General features: G+C 35.4%; 3 protein-coding genes and 1 pseudogene across 11 annotated transcripts in view; 1 reads left to right on the top strand and 3 right to left on the bottom strand.

The window, feature by feature from the left end:
• Kcc (kazachoc) overlaps nt 1-15611 on the top strand; it is a 466160-nt gene that overhangs the window by 257279 nt on the left and 193270 nt on the right. The gene's annotated exons all lie outside the window — the stretch shown is intronic.
• On the bottom strand, nt 67-2294 carry LOC126053743 (trypsin CFT-1-like; annotated as a pseudogene).
• LOC110380585 (trypsin CFT-1) lies at nt 5695-6959 on the bottom strand. The gene is made up of 4 exons (XM_021340599.3): nt 6800-6959; nt 6499-6667; nt 6158-6413; nt 5695-6062 (listed from the first exon to the last, which is right to left on the bottom strand). The coding sequence occupies exons 1-4, from the start codon at nt 6843-6845 to the stop codon at nt 5769-5771; spliced, it is 765 nt and encodes a 254-aa protein (XP_021196274.2). The 5' UTR covers nt 6846-6959; the 3' UTR covers nt 5695-5768.
• On the bottom strand, nt 10299-12072 carry LOC110380587 (trypsin, alkaline C). The gene is made up of 4 exons (XM_021340602.3): nt 11916-12072; nt 11406-11574; nt 10930-11185; nt 10299-10633 (listed from the first exon to the last, which is right to left on the bottom strand). The coding sequence occupies exons 1-4, from the start codon at nt 11959-11961 to the stop codon at nt 10340-10342; spliced, it is 765 nt and encodes a 254-aa protein (XP_021196277.2). The 5' UTR covers nt 11962-12072; the 3' UTR covers nt 10299-10339.

Below are 15611 nucleotides of genomic sequence, written 5' to 3'. Positions count from 1 at the left end.
GTTCGATTTCCGTTTTTATTGTTGCACGTTAGGTGTATCTCATATAGATTAAAGAAATAAAATAACTAGATTTGAGTAACATAATAATTTATTGTTCTTGTCAATAATTGAGTTACATAAGACGTGCCTATGACTGACGATTCAGATAGGAGAACTTTTTACGCATTAGACTGAATCCAAGCAGTGTAGCGAGATACGCGAGCGTTGACACCGGGGAACTGAGCCTGAGCGCAGCCAATGCCGAAGGAGCAGACACCAACAACGATGCCGTTGTGGTAGAGAGGACCGCCGGAGTCACCCTGGCACTGGTCACGACCACCGTTGGGCCAGCCGGAGCATAGCATGTTAGCGGTGATTGTGACGCCACGGGTAGCGTAGTTGATTCTGCAAGTGTTCTGGTTGACACTCACGAGCTGAACGTGACGGAGCTGCTCGGAACCAACGGATGCACCGTACTGTGGAAAAAATGTGTGATTTGGGACGACCAGAACACGACACTTTCATTTAAAAACTAGTTCGACAGAATATATTATGCTTACGAATGTCGTGCCCCATCCAGCAGCCCAGACAGCCTGGTTGTCGGCGAGGTTATAGTTGGCACCAGCGATGGAGGCAGCGCGAACATTGTTGTTGAAGGAGAAGGTGGTAGATGCGCGCAAGATGGAGATATCATTGTCGTACGTTCTTTGGTTCCAAGACTGGTGCACAATGTTCGCGTTAACGTTGTGAACGACTCCACCGCTGTTAGCCCAGGTGGAACCAACGCGGATACGCCATCTGTTGGCTGCGTCACCACTGTAATACAATGGAAATGTTATATATATAATTCTCGTGTAACAATGTTAGCTACCTTACTCTTTCGAAACGCCTTTACAAATTTTTACCAAAGGACAATGGGCACAAATATATGGGACCTGGTATACCCCACCAATAGGAATGTCATATATATCATTGGATAGGTCTTTTTATGTCGAACAATATTTACTATGACAGCTTTGTTGAAATGTTTGTCCGTTCTGAGATATAGATCAAAAACTGTGCAAAAGTTAGAACTAAGTAATCTATTGATAACTCAAGTCTTTAAAGGATAATCTAAGTACTACTAAGTGTAAGTCTTGTAAGTGCTACCTGCTGTGCCCGTTAGGGTCCATAATTGTTACTATTATGTATCATTTCAACCTTTTATTGTATCAACTGGATTTTGGGTTAAAAAGAAGGTTGTTGGTTAAAAAGACCTGTCCAACGATATATATGACTTTGCTATTGGTGCGGTTTCTCATTACGCCCAATATCCAGTTGGTACAGTATAAAGTTGAAATGTTAAATAACAATAACAGTTATGGACCCTAACGGGCACAACAGGTAGTACTTACAAGACATACACTTAGTAGTACTTAGATTTTCCTTTAAAAACTTGAGTTATGAATAGATTACTTGGTTCTAACTTTTGCACAGTTTTTGATCTATATCTCAGAACGGACAAACATTTCAGCAAAGCTGTCATAGTAAATGTTGTTCTACATAAAAAGGCCTATCCAATGATATATATGACATTGCTATTGGTGGGGTATACCAATCTGCCCATTGTCCTTTAATATGCATATTAAGTAGGTCTGAGAATCGGCTACTGTCTATTTTTAATACCCCTAAGTGATAAGGTTGTTCACCCTTAAGATTTTATAGCAAAACAACGTTCGACAGTTAGTATTTTTATAGAAACCTATATTTATACTAACTTTCTCTGTTACTATTAACTTTTTTCCTGGATTTACTTACGAGGTGCAGTGAGCAGCGGTAAGGACAGCTCTGTTGTTGAGGATGGTACCTCCGCAAGCCTGCCAGTAAGTGCTCAAGTTTGGTGAGTACAGCAGAGCAGCGATGGTGGGGTACTGGCCAATGGTGGTGGCTGAACCACCCACAATCCTCTGCGGATTACTGGGAACGGCTAGAAAGAAAAATTATGTGTTACTTCTAACGCCTACAAACATATCTATAGATATCATCTAGGGTTTCTGTCGTGGTTATCGCATGGTATTGTAAAAGTTTCTATTATAATGAACAAAAAATATGACAATTACGGGCTACCACTTTAATTAATACACAAAATTCAATATTGTCAATTGTATTGAACACTTTTTTCCATGATTACTAGAGGTAGAAATATTTCATAACTATTTGAAATATTAATAGTACATACCTGCTGCCGCCGCGAAGCAAAGGGCTACTAATGCAAGAAAACGCATGTTGTTGGCTTCTCGATGACAAGTGTTTTTTTTGGTCTCAGGTGTTAGGTATTTATATCAACTCAGATTAAATAAATTACCGTGATAAAAGATTAAGAAGTTGTGTTTTCCCTCTTTTCTTAATTTATTAACAACAATCATAAAGCTGTTTACAGATTATCAAAAAAAAAAATAGGTAAGGGCGATTTGTTTCGCAGTAAAAAGAAAATTATGATGGTTTATATGAAATGATATGGCACAAAATAATTTTCATTTTTCAAATTCAGTTTACAAGTACATTCTTTATCGATTTCCTTTGCAATTCCCTCTACTATTTAACCAAAAAATATTTTTAATTTGTGTCAAGTAACAAATGGCATGGATTTAAAAAGAGTGCAAAAATATTATTCAACACTACTATTACCGTTAGACCAGTCTAACCGGGGTATTGGGTTGCCCGGGTCACTGGGTTGAGGAGGTCAGATTATTAGTCGCTCCCTGTAAGACACTGGTCCTCAGTCGCATTCGGTTAGACTGGAAGCCATCCCCAACATAGTTGGGAAAAAGGCTCGGGAGATGATTATATCATTGTCGCTGGAAAAGTTATTTCCTTGTAAGATCACAAATGCCTTACTGCGGATATAGGTGGGTATACCCCCTTATTATGATAATCTCACTTTGAGACATTATCAAGAATGTGATTAAAAAATTCCGGGCCATATCAGATATAGTTAAGATTCAAAAGATCATTATAGTTTTTGCAAACTTTTTTAGAGCGCAGTTATTTTATACAGTTTTTGACAACACTTATTTGTAGAAGCACGTTTCGAAGTTTGTTTAAATATTAGATACACTCCTAACTAAAATTGAAGAATTTAGTATTTTTTTATTTGAAATGTAGATTAGTTTGGTGTGCACCATTTTAAACCTCCGTTTATAATTTTGTTTTGTGTTTATTTCATGTCCACACAAATGAGTATAGAAAATAGAAATTAATATAGAAAGTCTTCTGGAAATCCGTGCAGTGCCACATCTTATGAGATTAGAGAGAGACTTGCTCCACTGTGTACAAATGATGTATTATGTGGTTTAAGTGGTTTAACATTGTGCATCGATACAAAATTAACGATCATTCTTCTTTATAAGTATTGTCCTAGTGGAGTGATTCACCAATGACCATTTAGTACAAGTTTTTATGTGTTAGTGAGAAAGTCTGTGGTCCGTCCACGGAGTTCCGGGTTTGATTCATTGGTCGGATCGAAATATCTTTGTGGGTTTTAGAAACTTTCAAATAGCAGCTCGGAGTTTGGAATTTGACGAATTTGAGAATACTGTGACTGTAGTGCTGAATTGAATGAGAAAAGGAGTAGAAAATCTTGTTACTCGTAATATATGACTTCAGCAACCAGCCTTGTAAGTGTTACCTAGGAAGATAAAATCAGCTGATGGAAAATGGAATAGGGATGACAAACCCAAAAATAATATCATGTGTTAAATTCGTATCACTGATGTCCTCTGATAAAAAAAAAGACAAAGACTCTATGATCTTCATTATCTGAGAAGAAATGGAACGAAATATAAATATTATCGGATAAGGCTTTTTGTTTTATCAGCACAACGGATGTACCTAGGTGACAGGAAATTATTTTTGACTCATTAACGATAAAGAAAGTGCCATTGTGCTTTAGAGACACAGGTAAATCTCGAAAAAAAATATCTTAATTTTTTTTTGTACCTAACTCCAGAAAATACTCGAATGAATTTAAAATAAGTAACCTAATACCAAAAAATCAACGACCGACATAAAAATACAATTAATCAGTTTTTTTTTCTCAGCTATATAAAATTTACCTATTTATGTTCAACTACATAATATAACCAACTTTGTTCGCAGTATCTCTGATGCTATAATTACAAAAAATCCCTTGCGAATATCTTAATACTAAGCAATTAATATAGAACTGGACACCAAACCATCCAAAAGTATATGTTTGTTATGACTGAGAAATTGTAAAGGACCATGATTTTGAATCTTTAGGCCTCAGCAATCACTAGGTCGATTTGAAAATATATTTCAGTGCTAGAATTCCTTTGTATCGAATAAGGTAAGGTTATATTGTGTCCGGGTGCGCGAAGTAGGTAGCTCTTTCTTGTTTAATTTTTTTGCTCGTATTCACATGTAGGTAAAATATGGAGCGATCAATAAACTTAAAAATTAAACGTTCCTCACAATAAGAATACATCCTAAGCAGTTTGTCTCACGATAGTAAATACTTTATATACTCTTCAAGGATAATTTCTATCATTAATATTTTTTTTATATAGTCGTGGTGGCCTACTGAGTAAAGAACCAACCTCTCAAGTACGAGGGCGTGGGTTCGATTCCAGGCCGGGCAAGTACCAATGCGACATTTTAAGTTTGTATGTAGGCACTTTCTAAGTATATCTTGGACTCACTGAGTACAGACTGACTGAGTTTCAAATGGCACGTTAAACTGTAGGTCGCGGCTGTCATTGAACATCCTTGGGAGTCTTTACGGGTAGTCTGAAGCCAAGCCAGTAAGTTTGACGCCAGTGGAAGCCGACCCCAACATAGTTGGGAAAAATGATGAATGGAAGATGATGATTTTTTTTACAAAACTGCAAAATTCTATGACATTCTTTAACTGCTGCTAGAAGTTATGCATCGACACAAATATGATCAAAACCAAAAAAAACTTAAATATTTCATATTTTTTCTTGATGAAACCAAAAGTGAAGTCATGTTATATAATGAAACTTGAATAAAAACGTTTGTCCTAATTTTCTGACGTCAATCAACCTTTGGTCTAAATTTAATCTCTTAAATACTAATACTTATCAAAAATAACGGATATCCAAGATACGCTTGATTTTTGAGACACGCATTGATTACTTCGTCAGATTCTTATAAATAATTAGCTTGATAACACTTACTACGCCGCGATAATTACTCATTAGTGTTGAAACATGATTGGCCTTATCATACCCTTTTATTAACCAATATAATGATTTTCAAAACTTTAGTATTTTATTTGATGGATTATGACAATGGAGCAGTAATTTCGGAGAAGCAAACGGCAAGACGCTCCATTGGTTGCACTTTCAATTGCTGTAAATTACTACTTTTCTGGAACTATAGGATACGTTTAGGATTGTTTGTGAGACTTCTATTTGTATCCCTATTAAAATTATTCAGTATCCAATGATCATTTACCCAAATACGAAAACGAAAAAAAGCCTTACAGTTTGTAGTTTTCGTTATTTTGTTAGACTTCCTCAGTATGAGAAAGATTGAGAACAAATTATTGAACAGAACACAATATTGTGTTCAGCTATGGCAAGTTTTCACCTACAAATAAATCCATGTCATAAAATATCAATTTTATAAGCATTGGATATCCTAAACAGTGAGACGCTACTATTTAGTAAAAGGAGGAAAGTAAACAATTCATTTAAATTAATTGCTTAATTTTATTTTTTACAAAATGTCATCTTAACACTTTTTAATGAGATTGGAATCCCTTTTTACGCGTTAGATGAAATCCAGGAAGTGTAGCGAGATACGCGAGCATTGACACCGGGGAAGGCAGCCTGAGCGCAACCAATACCGAAGGAGCAGACACCAACAACGATACCGTTGTGGTAGAGAGGACCGCCGGAGTCACCCTGGCACTGGTCACGACCACCGTTGGGCCAGCCGGAGCACAACATGTTGTCGGTGATAGCGATACCACGGGTAGCGTAGTTGTTTCTGCAGGTGTTCTGGTTGATGGTCACGAGCTGAACGTGACGGAGCTGCTCAGACGAAGAACCACCGGACTGTGAAAAAACAAAAATACTCAATCAGTAATCTTCAATAATCATAACGGCACAAAAACGTAAAACTGGTAATCAATCATCATAAGGAAACTTACAGAGGTTGTGCCCCAGCCAGCGGCCCAGACAGCCTGGTTGTCAGCGAGGTTGTAGTTGGCACCAGCGATGGAAGCAGCGCGAACTTGGTTGTTGAAGGAGAAGGTGGTGGCGGAGCGGAGGACGGCGATGTCATTGTCCATGGTCCTTGAGTTGTATGAGGGGTGGACGATGTTGGCGTTCAGGTTGTGGACAACACCACCGCTGTTGGCCCAGGTGGAGCCAAGACGGATACGCCATCTGTTGTTGGCGTCACCACTGCAAAACGATTAAAAACCATGTTATTGAGCAGTCTTTTCGCAATTCCTGTATCATAACCAGAATTTGCTGTTATTCCACTTACGCAGTGCAGTGAGCAGCGGTGAGGATAGCCCTGTTGTTGAGGATGGTACCTCCGCAAGCCTGCCAGTAGGTGCTCAAGTTCCATGAGTACAGCAGAGCCGCGATGGTAGGGTATTGGTCGATAGTAGTGACCGAACCACCCACAATCCTCTGGGGATTGCTGGGGACAGCTGGAAAGACGAGTAACGACGATTAGGTATAGTAACATGAAAATGGGACATGATTTTTTTGCAGTGCAGAAATTCCATTAGTGAACGGATCAATTTGGATCTTTATTAAATTTAATTTAATTTGAAACTTACCTGCGACAGCCGCGAAGCAGAGAGCTACCAAAGCAAGGATACGCATGTTGTTGCCTAGCCGGTGTGACAATGTTGTGGTTCCAACAAAACTTGCTGTATTTATACTTCAGCAGATTATATCAACATGGCAGATTAAAGCAGTTTGTAATCCATCAGGTAAATGGTAGAGAGGTTTATACACTTGATTATCGTATAGGTAGGTATTGAAGATAAAAGGTGTACGCTGTTGGTACGGCATGGATATAGAATTATATTTTTTTGGAATAAAAAGCATGTAGCTTGAGAAGAATGCAAAAAAGAAAGACAACGGTTTATTTTTTAAACCTTTTAGGGGGAAATGGCTAACGTAGCGGATAGAAGTATATAGGGGAAATATTTATGAGGAATCTTATATATGGTTAGAAATTAAGAAAAAAAAACATAAAATTGTTATTGCAACGTCTTTACGTATTAGTCGTAGTCAAGGCAGTCTTACGCGAAAAATTTGAATTGTATTTTAAAATAAGGTTTGAGAGTAGCATAGGTACCAAAATTAGTATACAAGCTCCCTTAAGCAGTCTTTTTTTAAACACTATATTATCTGCCATACTTTATCGTGATAAGGACTATCGTTATTGAAGTTTATCTCATCTAATAGGTGATTCAATCATTCATTTGCTGACCAGAAGTGGTTTAATATGTCAAAATATAGTGTTAAACTGTTTAATTTGATAGATAGTTATTGTTATTCGGAGTCTTATAGTTTTTAAAGTTTAAGAATATTCAGTTTTTTTTTAATCTGAACTTACATTTTCGTTTCAGCTAAGTGCAAATAACAATTCAGATATTAGTGATTTCTGTGTTCGAAATTATGGTTCTTGACTTATGTACTTATTCTAAACATACTGCGTTGTGCCTGGAATAGTGCATTTTCTTAGTTATTAATATCTGAATTCCCTATGAATCTCTTGTTTGTGCAGTAATTAATTTTACATGAAGAAATGCTTGCCAGTGTTTCATTTAGGATGTAAAGTACAAATGTCTTATGTTGACTAAATAATTTAGATTATCTGTGATTAGATATTAAAGCTGAGATTTGAATGAATTCAACTGTAACTTCATTCTCTCACAAAAGTTAATTATAACGATGCAACAAAAAATAATCTCATTAAAAATCGCTGTTATAGAGGACACAAAGCGTACACACTACAAACTTTTAGTTGGCCGACGGATTTTTTGGCTCATAAATCAGTATGAAAATGAATGGGAGTACGCACATGTCATATAACATATTATGTAGATCAGGTATTAAACCGGTATCATACCGTCTGAAACGTTAACGTTAACGTCAAACGTCAACCGACTGTATAGTTTGCAGGGTGCTTTAAGACTGGGTTGCATCATTTAACTAGTATAACGATCACCGAACCATTTTCAATTGTCAAATCACTGATTTGACCAATCAACTCAATGCTAGTTGTGGGTTTGGTTATCTTTATAGTTAAATGATACAACTCACACTGTCACGTTTTTGGTAACTATGTTTCCTTGATAAGGAGAAAGGTTATTAAGCAGAACTCCAATGGTTTCTCGTTAACCTTTTAAGCTTAAGAATCTAAACTCCTATAAAATTTAGGCTTGGTTTATTATGTGCTAATTTAAAATTTAACTTGTTAAATAACTTTTTTTCTGAACTACAACTTTGCAAAGGCAAAAAAATATATTTATTTTTCTTTTGCGTTAAGTTTTATTTTATGCATTGCTTATTGTGCTTCTTGAAACATAAAAGTGTAGTTAATAATTTATTGTTCATGAAAAACAGCGAACAATTTATTGAAACTTCTTGACAACTACTTATGTATTGGTGTAGCATAAAACACCTAATTTTAACAATAAAGTTTTTTTTTATTTAATTTAAAACACCACTTGTTTTATTTTTATTCAGTGTATTGGTATTTTGGTAATAAGTGCTTTCATTAAAAACCTTTAGTTGCGTAAATATCAACAGTAACAACCACACAATATGATTATATCTAACACAAATTAAATATCTTTCTTACTATTAACACCTGCCTTATGTTCCTCAAAATGAAGAAAAATAGTTATGACTAAACTCTCACTTCATTTATTCAGCTTAAATAATTTTTATAATCCACTAGTTCCACGGAAACTACTGCCCGTATCCGGATAAAATTGCATAGTTACTTAGGTGATACTGCTAGCTTCCCAACAGTCGAAGAATTTTTCAAATCGATTCCGTAGTTTCGAAATAAACAAAATATATTTTTCTCTGTATTATACATATTAGTATAGATGGTTATGTGAGAGATAGATAACACAGATAACACGAGTAGCTCTGGTTGTAGGTAACACTTTTGGGCTCATGCATCATATTAGTAAAAACTCGCACTGCGTGATATTACTGCGCCATTTTTAGGTTTGGGTTGTTAGCTTCTAATTCCGGATTAGAATAACTGTGGTATTTAGATGAAATATGTCATAATTTATAATTGACTCTTGAAGTCATGTAAATCAAATACATAAAGCTTATGTCAAATATCAATCTTTAATCGGAAGACCACGGATGGGTAGGTTTAAAATTAACTGAAAACAAATGACAGTGGGAGATACAGTTTTCATGTTTTCTATATAGAGATTTATCTCCAGTGAACATATGCTAAACGAAATGCTCTTATTTTAGCTCTAGTACTCTGTTAGTATGGTCTAAACTTGAACTATTACAAAGATAGGTATGCGCGAACAAGTTGTGTAGGAAGCCATTGTATTGATTTCGTCCATCGCTCGACTATCGGGCTATGAGAATCAAGGACTAGTGAGTGAGCTTGTTTCTGCGCAAATGCTTGTGCCCTATGATATGTCCTGCGCAGCTAGCTGGTCTCCTTATATGAGAACTTGGAAGTATTATTATTATTTTAGGGAGAAACTACCCGAGTTTAAGAAAAACGCAAATTATCAAGCCATAATTTTAGCAATATACAACAGACACATAGCTTATCTGTTATTATGTATTGGTTCCAATATCTCTGTCGGCGCGTGTGACGTAGTGGTCAGAAGCATCGGCTACTGCGCAACGGTTTCTGATTTTATTTTAGGTCTTGTGTTGTGTTATGTCATGAATGTTGGTAAAATCACCCACAACAGTACAGGAGATGTCTTTAGTTACCGCAAAGTTTTTTTCTAATTTATACATTTGTTGAATTGGGCGCAAGTAATGTTAAAGTAACATAACACTAACACTACATTAGCACTGACATGTTTTTGCCTTTGCCTTATCATAATAATATTCTTGACTATATTATGTCTCTTTGCAGTATTATATAAACTCAATGTTGTTTTATGAATGTATCACCAAAGAAGAAACTTAAATCTTATTCTTCTTCTTGATGATCTTAATCTTATTCTCTCATTAATCTCAGAGAAAAAGGTAAATATTGTAATCTCTAGACTCAGATTAAAAAAAAATGGGTTTCAGTAAAAAAGATTTAATTAAAAACAGGCATATTATAAAATCATCAACAATATATTTCCTTATTACACTTCTTAAGCGTTGCTGTTGATCCAGGAGGTGTATTGAGATACGCGAGCGTTCACACCAGGGAAGTTAGCGAGACCGCATCCAATACCGAAGGAGCAGACACCAACAACGATGCCGTTGTGGTAGAGAGGACCGCCGGAGTCTCCCTGGCACTGGTCACGACCACCGCCGTTCCAGCCAGAGCACAACATGTTGTTGGTGATGGTGACGCCAGCAGAAGCGTAGTTGCTGGCGCAAGTGTTCTGGTTGATGACAATCAGCTGCACGTGACGGAGTTGCTCAGAGGCAGCACCACCGGACTGTAAAATGCAAATTATTATATGACAAAATGTTCGATAACGAGATTCTAAATATTATGTGTGATTCCTTAAAGAACCTTGGTCAGTTTATCAAAATAAATATTATATCGACAAGAATAAATAAGTAAGAGGGTAAATAAATAGACAGTGACGAACAAGGAAAGACTTGGACCTGGTGGAAGGATCGTGTTTAGGACTAATTGTAGAAAAAGAACGGCCACTGCTATTGATCATAATGATGAAGACACTTCAAATAAACTTTGAACAAAAACATACTAAATAAAAAATTAACTTACGGAAATAGTACCCCATCCAGCAGCCCAGACAAATTGGTTGGCAGCAAGGTTGTAGTTGGAGCCAGCAATAGGAGCGGCTTGTACATTGTTGTTGAAGGAGAAGGTGGTGGCAGAGCGCAGGAGAGCGATGTCATTGTTCAGAGTGTTGGAGTTGTATGAGGGGTGGACGATGTTCAGGTTCACGTTGTGGACAACGCCGCCGCTGTTGGCCCAAGTGGAGCCAACACGGATACGCCATCTGCCAGGGGCGTCACCTCTGAAAAGTTAACATTAGAATTAGGCTTTTTCTAGTACCTTTTACGAATGAGCTGAATATCTAAACTGAAGGTATTATTTCCCACGCTGAATTTTTATTTTTAATGCAAGCATTCTGATGTGAATTATTTAAAGTTAGTGGAGCTTCAAATCTTAGGCTCCGAGAAAACCAATTGGCCAGTCTAAATATTGCAAAATATTGTCAGTAAAACAGTTCTTACTGGGTGCAGTGAGCGGCGGTAAGGATGGAGCGGTTGTTGATGATGGTACCGCCGCAAGCCTGCCAGTAGGTGCTCCAGTTCCAGGTGTAGAGAAGAGCCGCAATAGTAGGGTAGTTACCAATGGTTGTAAGCGAACCACCCACAATCCTTTGAGGATTTTCGGGGACGGCTAGAAATCAAAGAAATATCCATTAATGTTGTGAATGACTTCGTAACACCAAAACTCCTTAGTCAGACGTTACGGGTAGCCAGATTCCAGAAATCTGACAAGCGGGATGAAGAATGTCAGATAGGCAGACGCTCCATTTAAAATACTGGGACTTTGCTGTATCCCGTACGACGAAGGCAACCCCAACTTAGTTGGGAAAAGGCTAGGCAGTTGATAATAATGACACTGCAAATCCTTCTTTCTGTTTTAATTTAGGGAATTAGCCACATACTAGATATTTCACTAGATTGTACTGAAGAATTTGGTGATTTTAAATATGATTAATAAAAAGGAGATCTTACCTGAGACAGCCACGAAGCAGAGGGCTAGAAGTGCAAGGAAACGCATGTTGCTGATACTTGAAGACAAGTGTTGTCTGTCGTACCCATTAGACGGTATTTATATCGATGCAGATTAGTTGGACTACTACGCGAAAAGATAATTTCCGCATTTAATCTTTTATCTCCATGTAAAGATGATTGCAGACTACCAATTTTAAATAAATAACAATACATGGTTGTTTAGGTAATTATCTATTTATTCGTTACCAAAGCTCAAAATTTTCTTTGGACTTATGTTTTTGGAATTCTGTTGTTAAGAGCGTTAGGTATACTCAGTAGTATTATCTAAAGGATTTTTTAAAACATTACCAACAGATGTTTGTAGCATAGACTTTTTTTTCATTCTGGTTTGATGAATTTTGGATCAAACAAATGAACATGGACCAAATTTTTGATATCAGAAAATTTTACAAAAAAATTACGGATCCATTGTCAAAATTGAAATAATCAGGGGGAGTCAGAGATGGAGGTCGGTTAAACGCCACATGCACACACACTGCTCGGAATTTAGTTACAGACCGCCATTGAATTTAGTGAGAACTTTGACATAACATAATAGTATCCATTGACTATGCTCCTTAATACAAACAATTTCGTATAGACGATATTTGTTGTGTTTAAAACAGATATGATAGTGATAACCAGTATCACGCAGTTATCTTAATGAGACTTTAAATCTACAATTTATGAAAATCCGGGTTTTCTAACAAGTCATTGCTTGCTTAGGTCAATATTTTGACAATAGCTCGTGCGGGTCCGATAGATACGTACGTTTATTTTGTTAATTATTTTAAATTATATTTTGAAAAGGGAAATTGCAGATTAATAGTTTAGATGTTTTACGAAGAAGAAATTATGGCTTTTAATAATTTTGATTTAATACAAAAATAGTAATCAAAAATATTTATTTGGAGTTTCTACTTTTAAAAAACTATCGCAGAACTTGTCCCTTGGATCTATCCTTAATTAAACGCTAAATTTTCTCAATATTTGACCAAAATTGCAAATTGATGTTGAAAAAGTCATTTTAATGAGACTTCCACTTGGATATCTCACGAAGAGGTTTTTTTCCCGTGACCTTCAGTTTTTTCTTCACATATTCCCTGCTTTTGAATTCACGTAATTAAAAAGTATACAAAATTACAATTCTCAAAAAATATATATATTTCCATATCATAAAAATAGTGTACCACCGGCACATAGTCCAAGCTACTGGCGCTCAGGGCCCCAGCGAAAAGCCTCCTGACAATGTGTGCCGTGTCAAGAAGTAGAGCTTTCTTATTCCAGTATACTTACCATTATGTTTTCTTTGTTACAGGTAACTTTCACATTAACAAACACAGCTGCTGAAAGGTTGGACGCATGAATTCTCACTGATGTACTTTAAATCCTCTTCAAAAATAATAATACTGGTTGTGAAAACTATAAATTAGTTATCTTTATAAGCATGCCACTAAATAAAGCATCACTAAATATCATCGTAATTAAGTCATATAAACTGAAGATCGGTTTAAATTCATCAAAAATGATATGGAATGTATTATATTTTGTGTGTTATGAAGATCTAGCTAGATGGTGGTTTTTTGCCTCCTTAAAAGATCGATACTTAACTTAGAATTGTGAATAATGAAATTGCCAGTATTATAAAATACGCTATGATCTAAATTACATGACAGCTCTCTTGAAAAAAAATCGTCTCAAAGAATCTTTAATACAATGCACCCAGTGTAGGTTTGAATCAGTGTTACTTACGGTAAATAGTGTGAAGAGAAATTTCGTAAGTTACGCGAACGGATTTTTTTTTAATAGTGTAAATAATCCCAATTAAATTGGAATAAGGGCAGTAGGATGAGTGTAAATAATAATTATGTGTTCGAAGTGGTGTGTGTTATACAAAATATGTGGTCTTATAGACAAGTGTTATGCGGAATGGTGAAAGACATTCTTTTTAAAATGTGATTATTTTTTAACCAATTTTAAGAATAGAGGAGGTTCTCAATTAAGTGTAAAGTAGGGTGTAAATTATTTATTAATTTGTTGTTGTAAAATAGAGTGTACCTAATGTATAATTTATTAAAGAGTGAGAGGAGGCCTGTGCCCAGCAGTTGGACGATATAAAGGCTGTAACAGTATAATTAATTGATGCGTACATTTTAGATTAATGACGTGACGAATGTCATTGTTTCTTGATTCCGTTAATAAAAATTTTGTAAAAGTGTAAAATCACTGTATCAGATTAATGTAAAAGCTACTATTAAAATTAATATACAAAATGTAAAATTTTTACTCCCTTTGGCTCTCATAAAAGGTTTTTATTATATTTTACTAAATATAATAAAAACCTTTTATGAGAGCCAAAGGGAGTAAAAATGATGTACTCATCTGGCGATAACGCGGCAAGGTTTATTTAAGAACAAGTTATTCATCATGTAAACTTTGAGCCATCTCTGTACCAAATTTTATCCAAATCTGTTCGGACATTAAATCATCAAAACATGACGAGCAGTTGTTGAGATACAGACGTACGTAGTAAATTCTTCGTAAGGCGATTACTGATAAAACCAAAATATTGATTATAATCAATCTGCACTTATGGATTATTGCTACATGATAGATAACACATACGATTATTTGTTAAATTAATCGCTTTTATTGTTTTATTGATACTGTTAGGTACTTAAACTGCAGACGTTCATGAGATAAAAAAAAAATATATAAAAAAAGCGTGGGGTGCATGGTGTCAATAGTTATAAATATTTTATTGACAGATATGAGTACAGTGATTTTCATTTCGATAATATCTTAAAAAGCACCCCACGCTTTTTTTAATTTTTTTTTTTTTGTATTCACACTATTATTAATTTATATTCCTTGAAATTTTTAACACTGTTTTCTTCATTTAAATTCATTAAAATTTATTTCCTATTTTTTAGTTCGTTTTTCTATAAAAAGCGTGTTTTTTAGTTTTTTTTAAACTATTATTTATTTTCTACTTTTTAGTTTGTTTTCAAACTATTATTTGTTTTGTAGAATTAAAATTCTCTTTAGTATACAAAAATTTGTCAATATTAGAGAAAACGGCTAAAGATAATTATTGGAAATAAAAATTAACATCGAGTCCTGCCTTATCGACTGTAGAGAAAAATTCTAGAAAATTTTAATTAATTTTCTTACCTTATCGACTATAGATGAAAATTATATAAATTAACAAAGATCATATTTTGCAAATTGAAAAGCCTAGAAGTCGGTGTCTAATGGATGTTACTAAGTTAATTTTGCCTCCGACTTCTAGGCCGATGCACCTAAAATTAGTTTTTTTTTTGCTTTTTAGTGTTTTGGGAACTCGGTTTAATTTTTTTGTAAAAAGGTTATTTATTTAAAGCTTTTCAGTGATACGAATAGTTGTCACTATCCATACAAGTGGGAAGTTCTCATCAATACAAAGAATATAAGTCCAAACGAGGTATTTTACATATTCAGTTGTCGAGTTCCCTTGACTTTCTCTGGTCTCCATCATCAGGTCAGCTCCAAACCTTCACTGTTGCATAGGTCTTGTCAATACGAATAATTTAAGCCCAAACACGAGGTAGTTTACATATTCAGTTGTCGAGTTCCCTCCATTTTCTCTGGTCTCCATCATCAGGTCAGCTCAAAACC

Source organism: Helicoverpa armigera, chromosome 3 (genome assembly GCF_030705265.1).
Source record: "Helicoverpa armigera isolate CAAS_96S chromosome 3, ASM3070526v1, whole genome shotgun sequence".
Classification (NCBI taxonomy): Eukaryota; Metazoa; Arthropoda; class Insecta; order Lepidoptera; family Noctuidae; genus Helicoverpa; species Helicoverpa armigera.
This window is presented reverse-complemented; position numbering and strand designations above follow the sequence as displayed.

Coding starts and splice junctions, on each gene's coding strand:
- LOC110380585 (XM_021340599.3), bottom strand. CDS start 6,845: ATGCGTATCCTTGCTTTGGTAGCTCTCTGCTTCGCGGCTGTCGCAG. Junction 6,668..6,799: donor CTGCTTCGCGGCTGTCGCAG/GTAAGTTTCAAA, acceptor TCGTCTTTCCAG/CTGTCCCCAGCAATCCCCAG. Junction 6,063..6,157: donor CTGGCTGGGGCACAACCTCT/GTAAGTTTCCTT, acceptor GTTTTTTCACAG/TCCGGTGGTTCTTCGTCTGA.
- LOC110380587 (XM_021340602.3), bottom strand. CDS start 11,961: ATGCGTTTCCTTGCACTTCTAGCCCTCTGCTTCGTGGCTGTCTCAG. Junction 11,186..11,405: donor ACCGCCGCTCACTGCACCCA/GTAAGAACTGTT, acceptor TTAACTTTTCAG/AGGTGACGCCCCTGGCAGAT. Junction 10,634..10,929: donor CTGGATGGGGTACTATTTCC/GTAAGTTAATTT, acceptor TGCATTTTACAG/TCCGGTGGTGCTGCCTCTGA.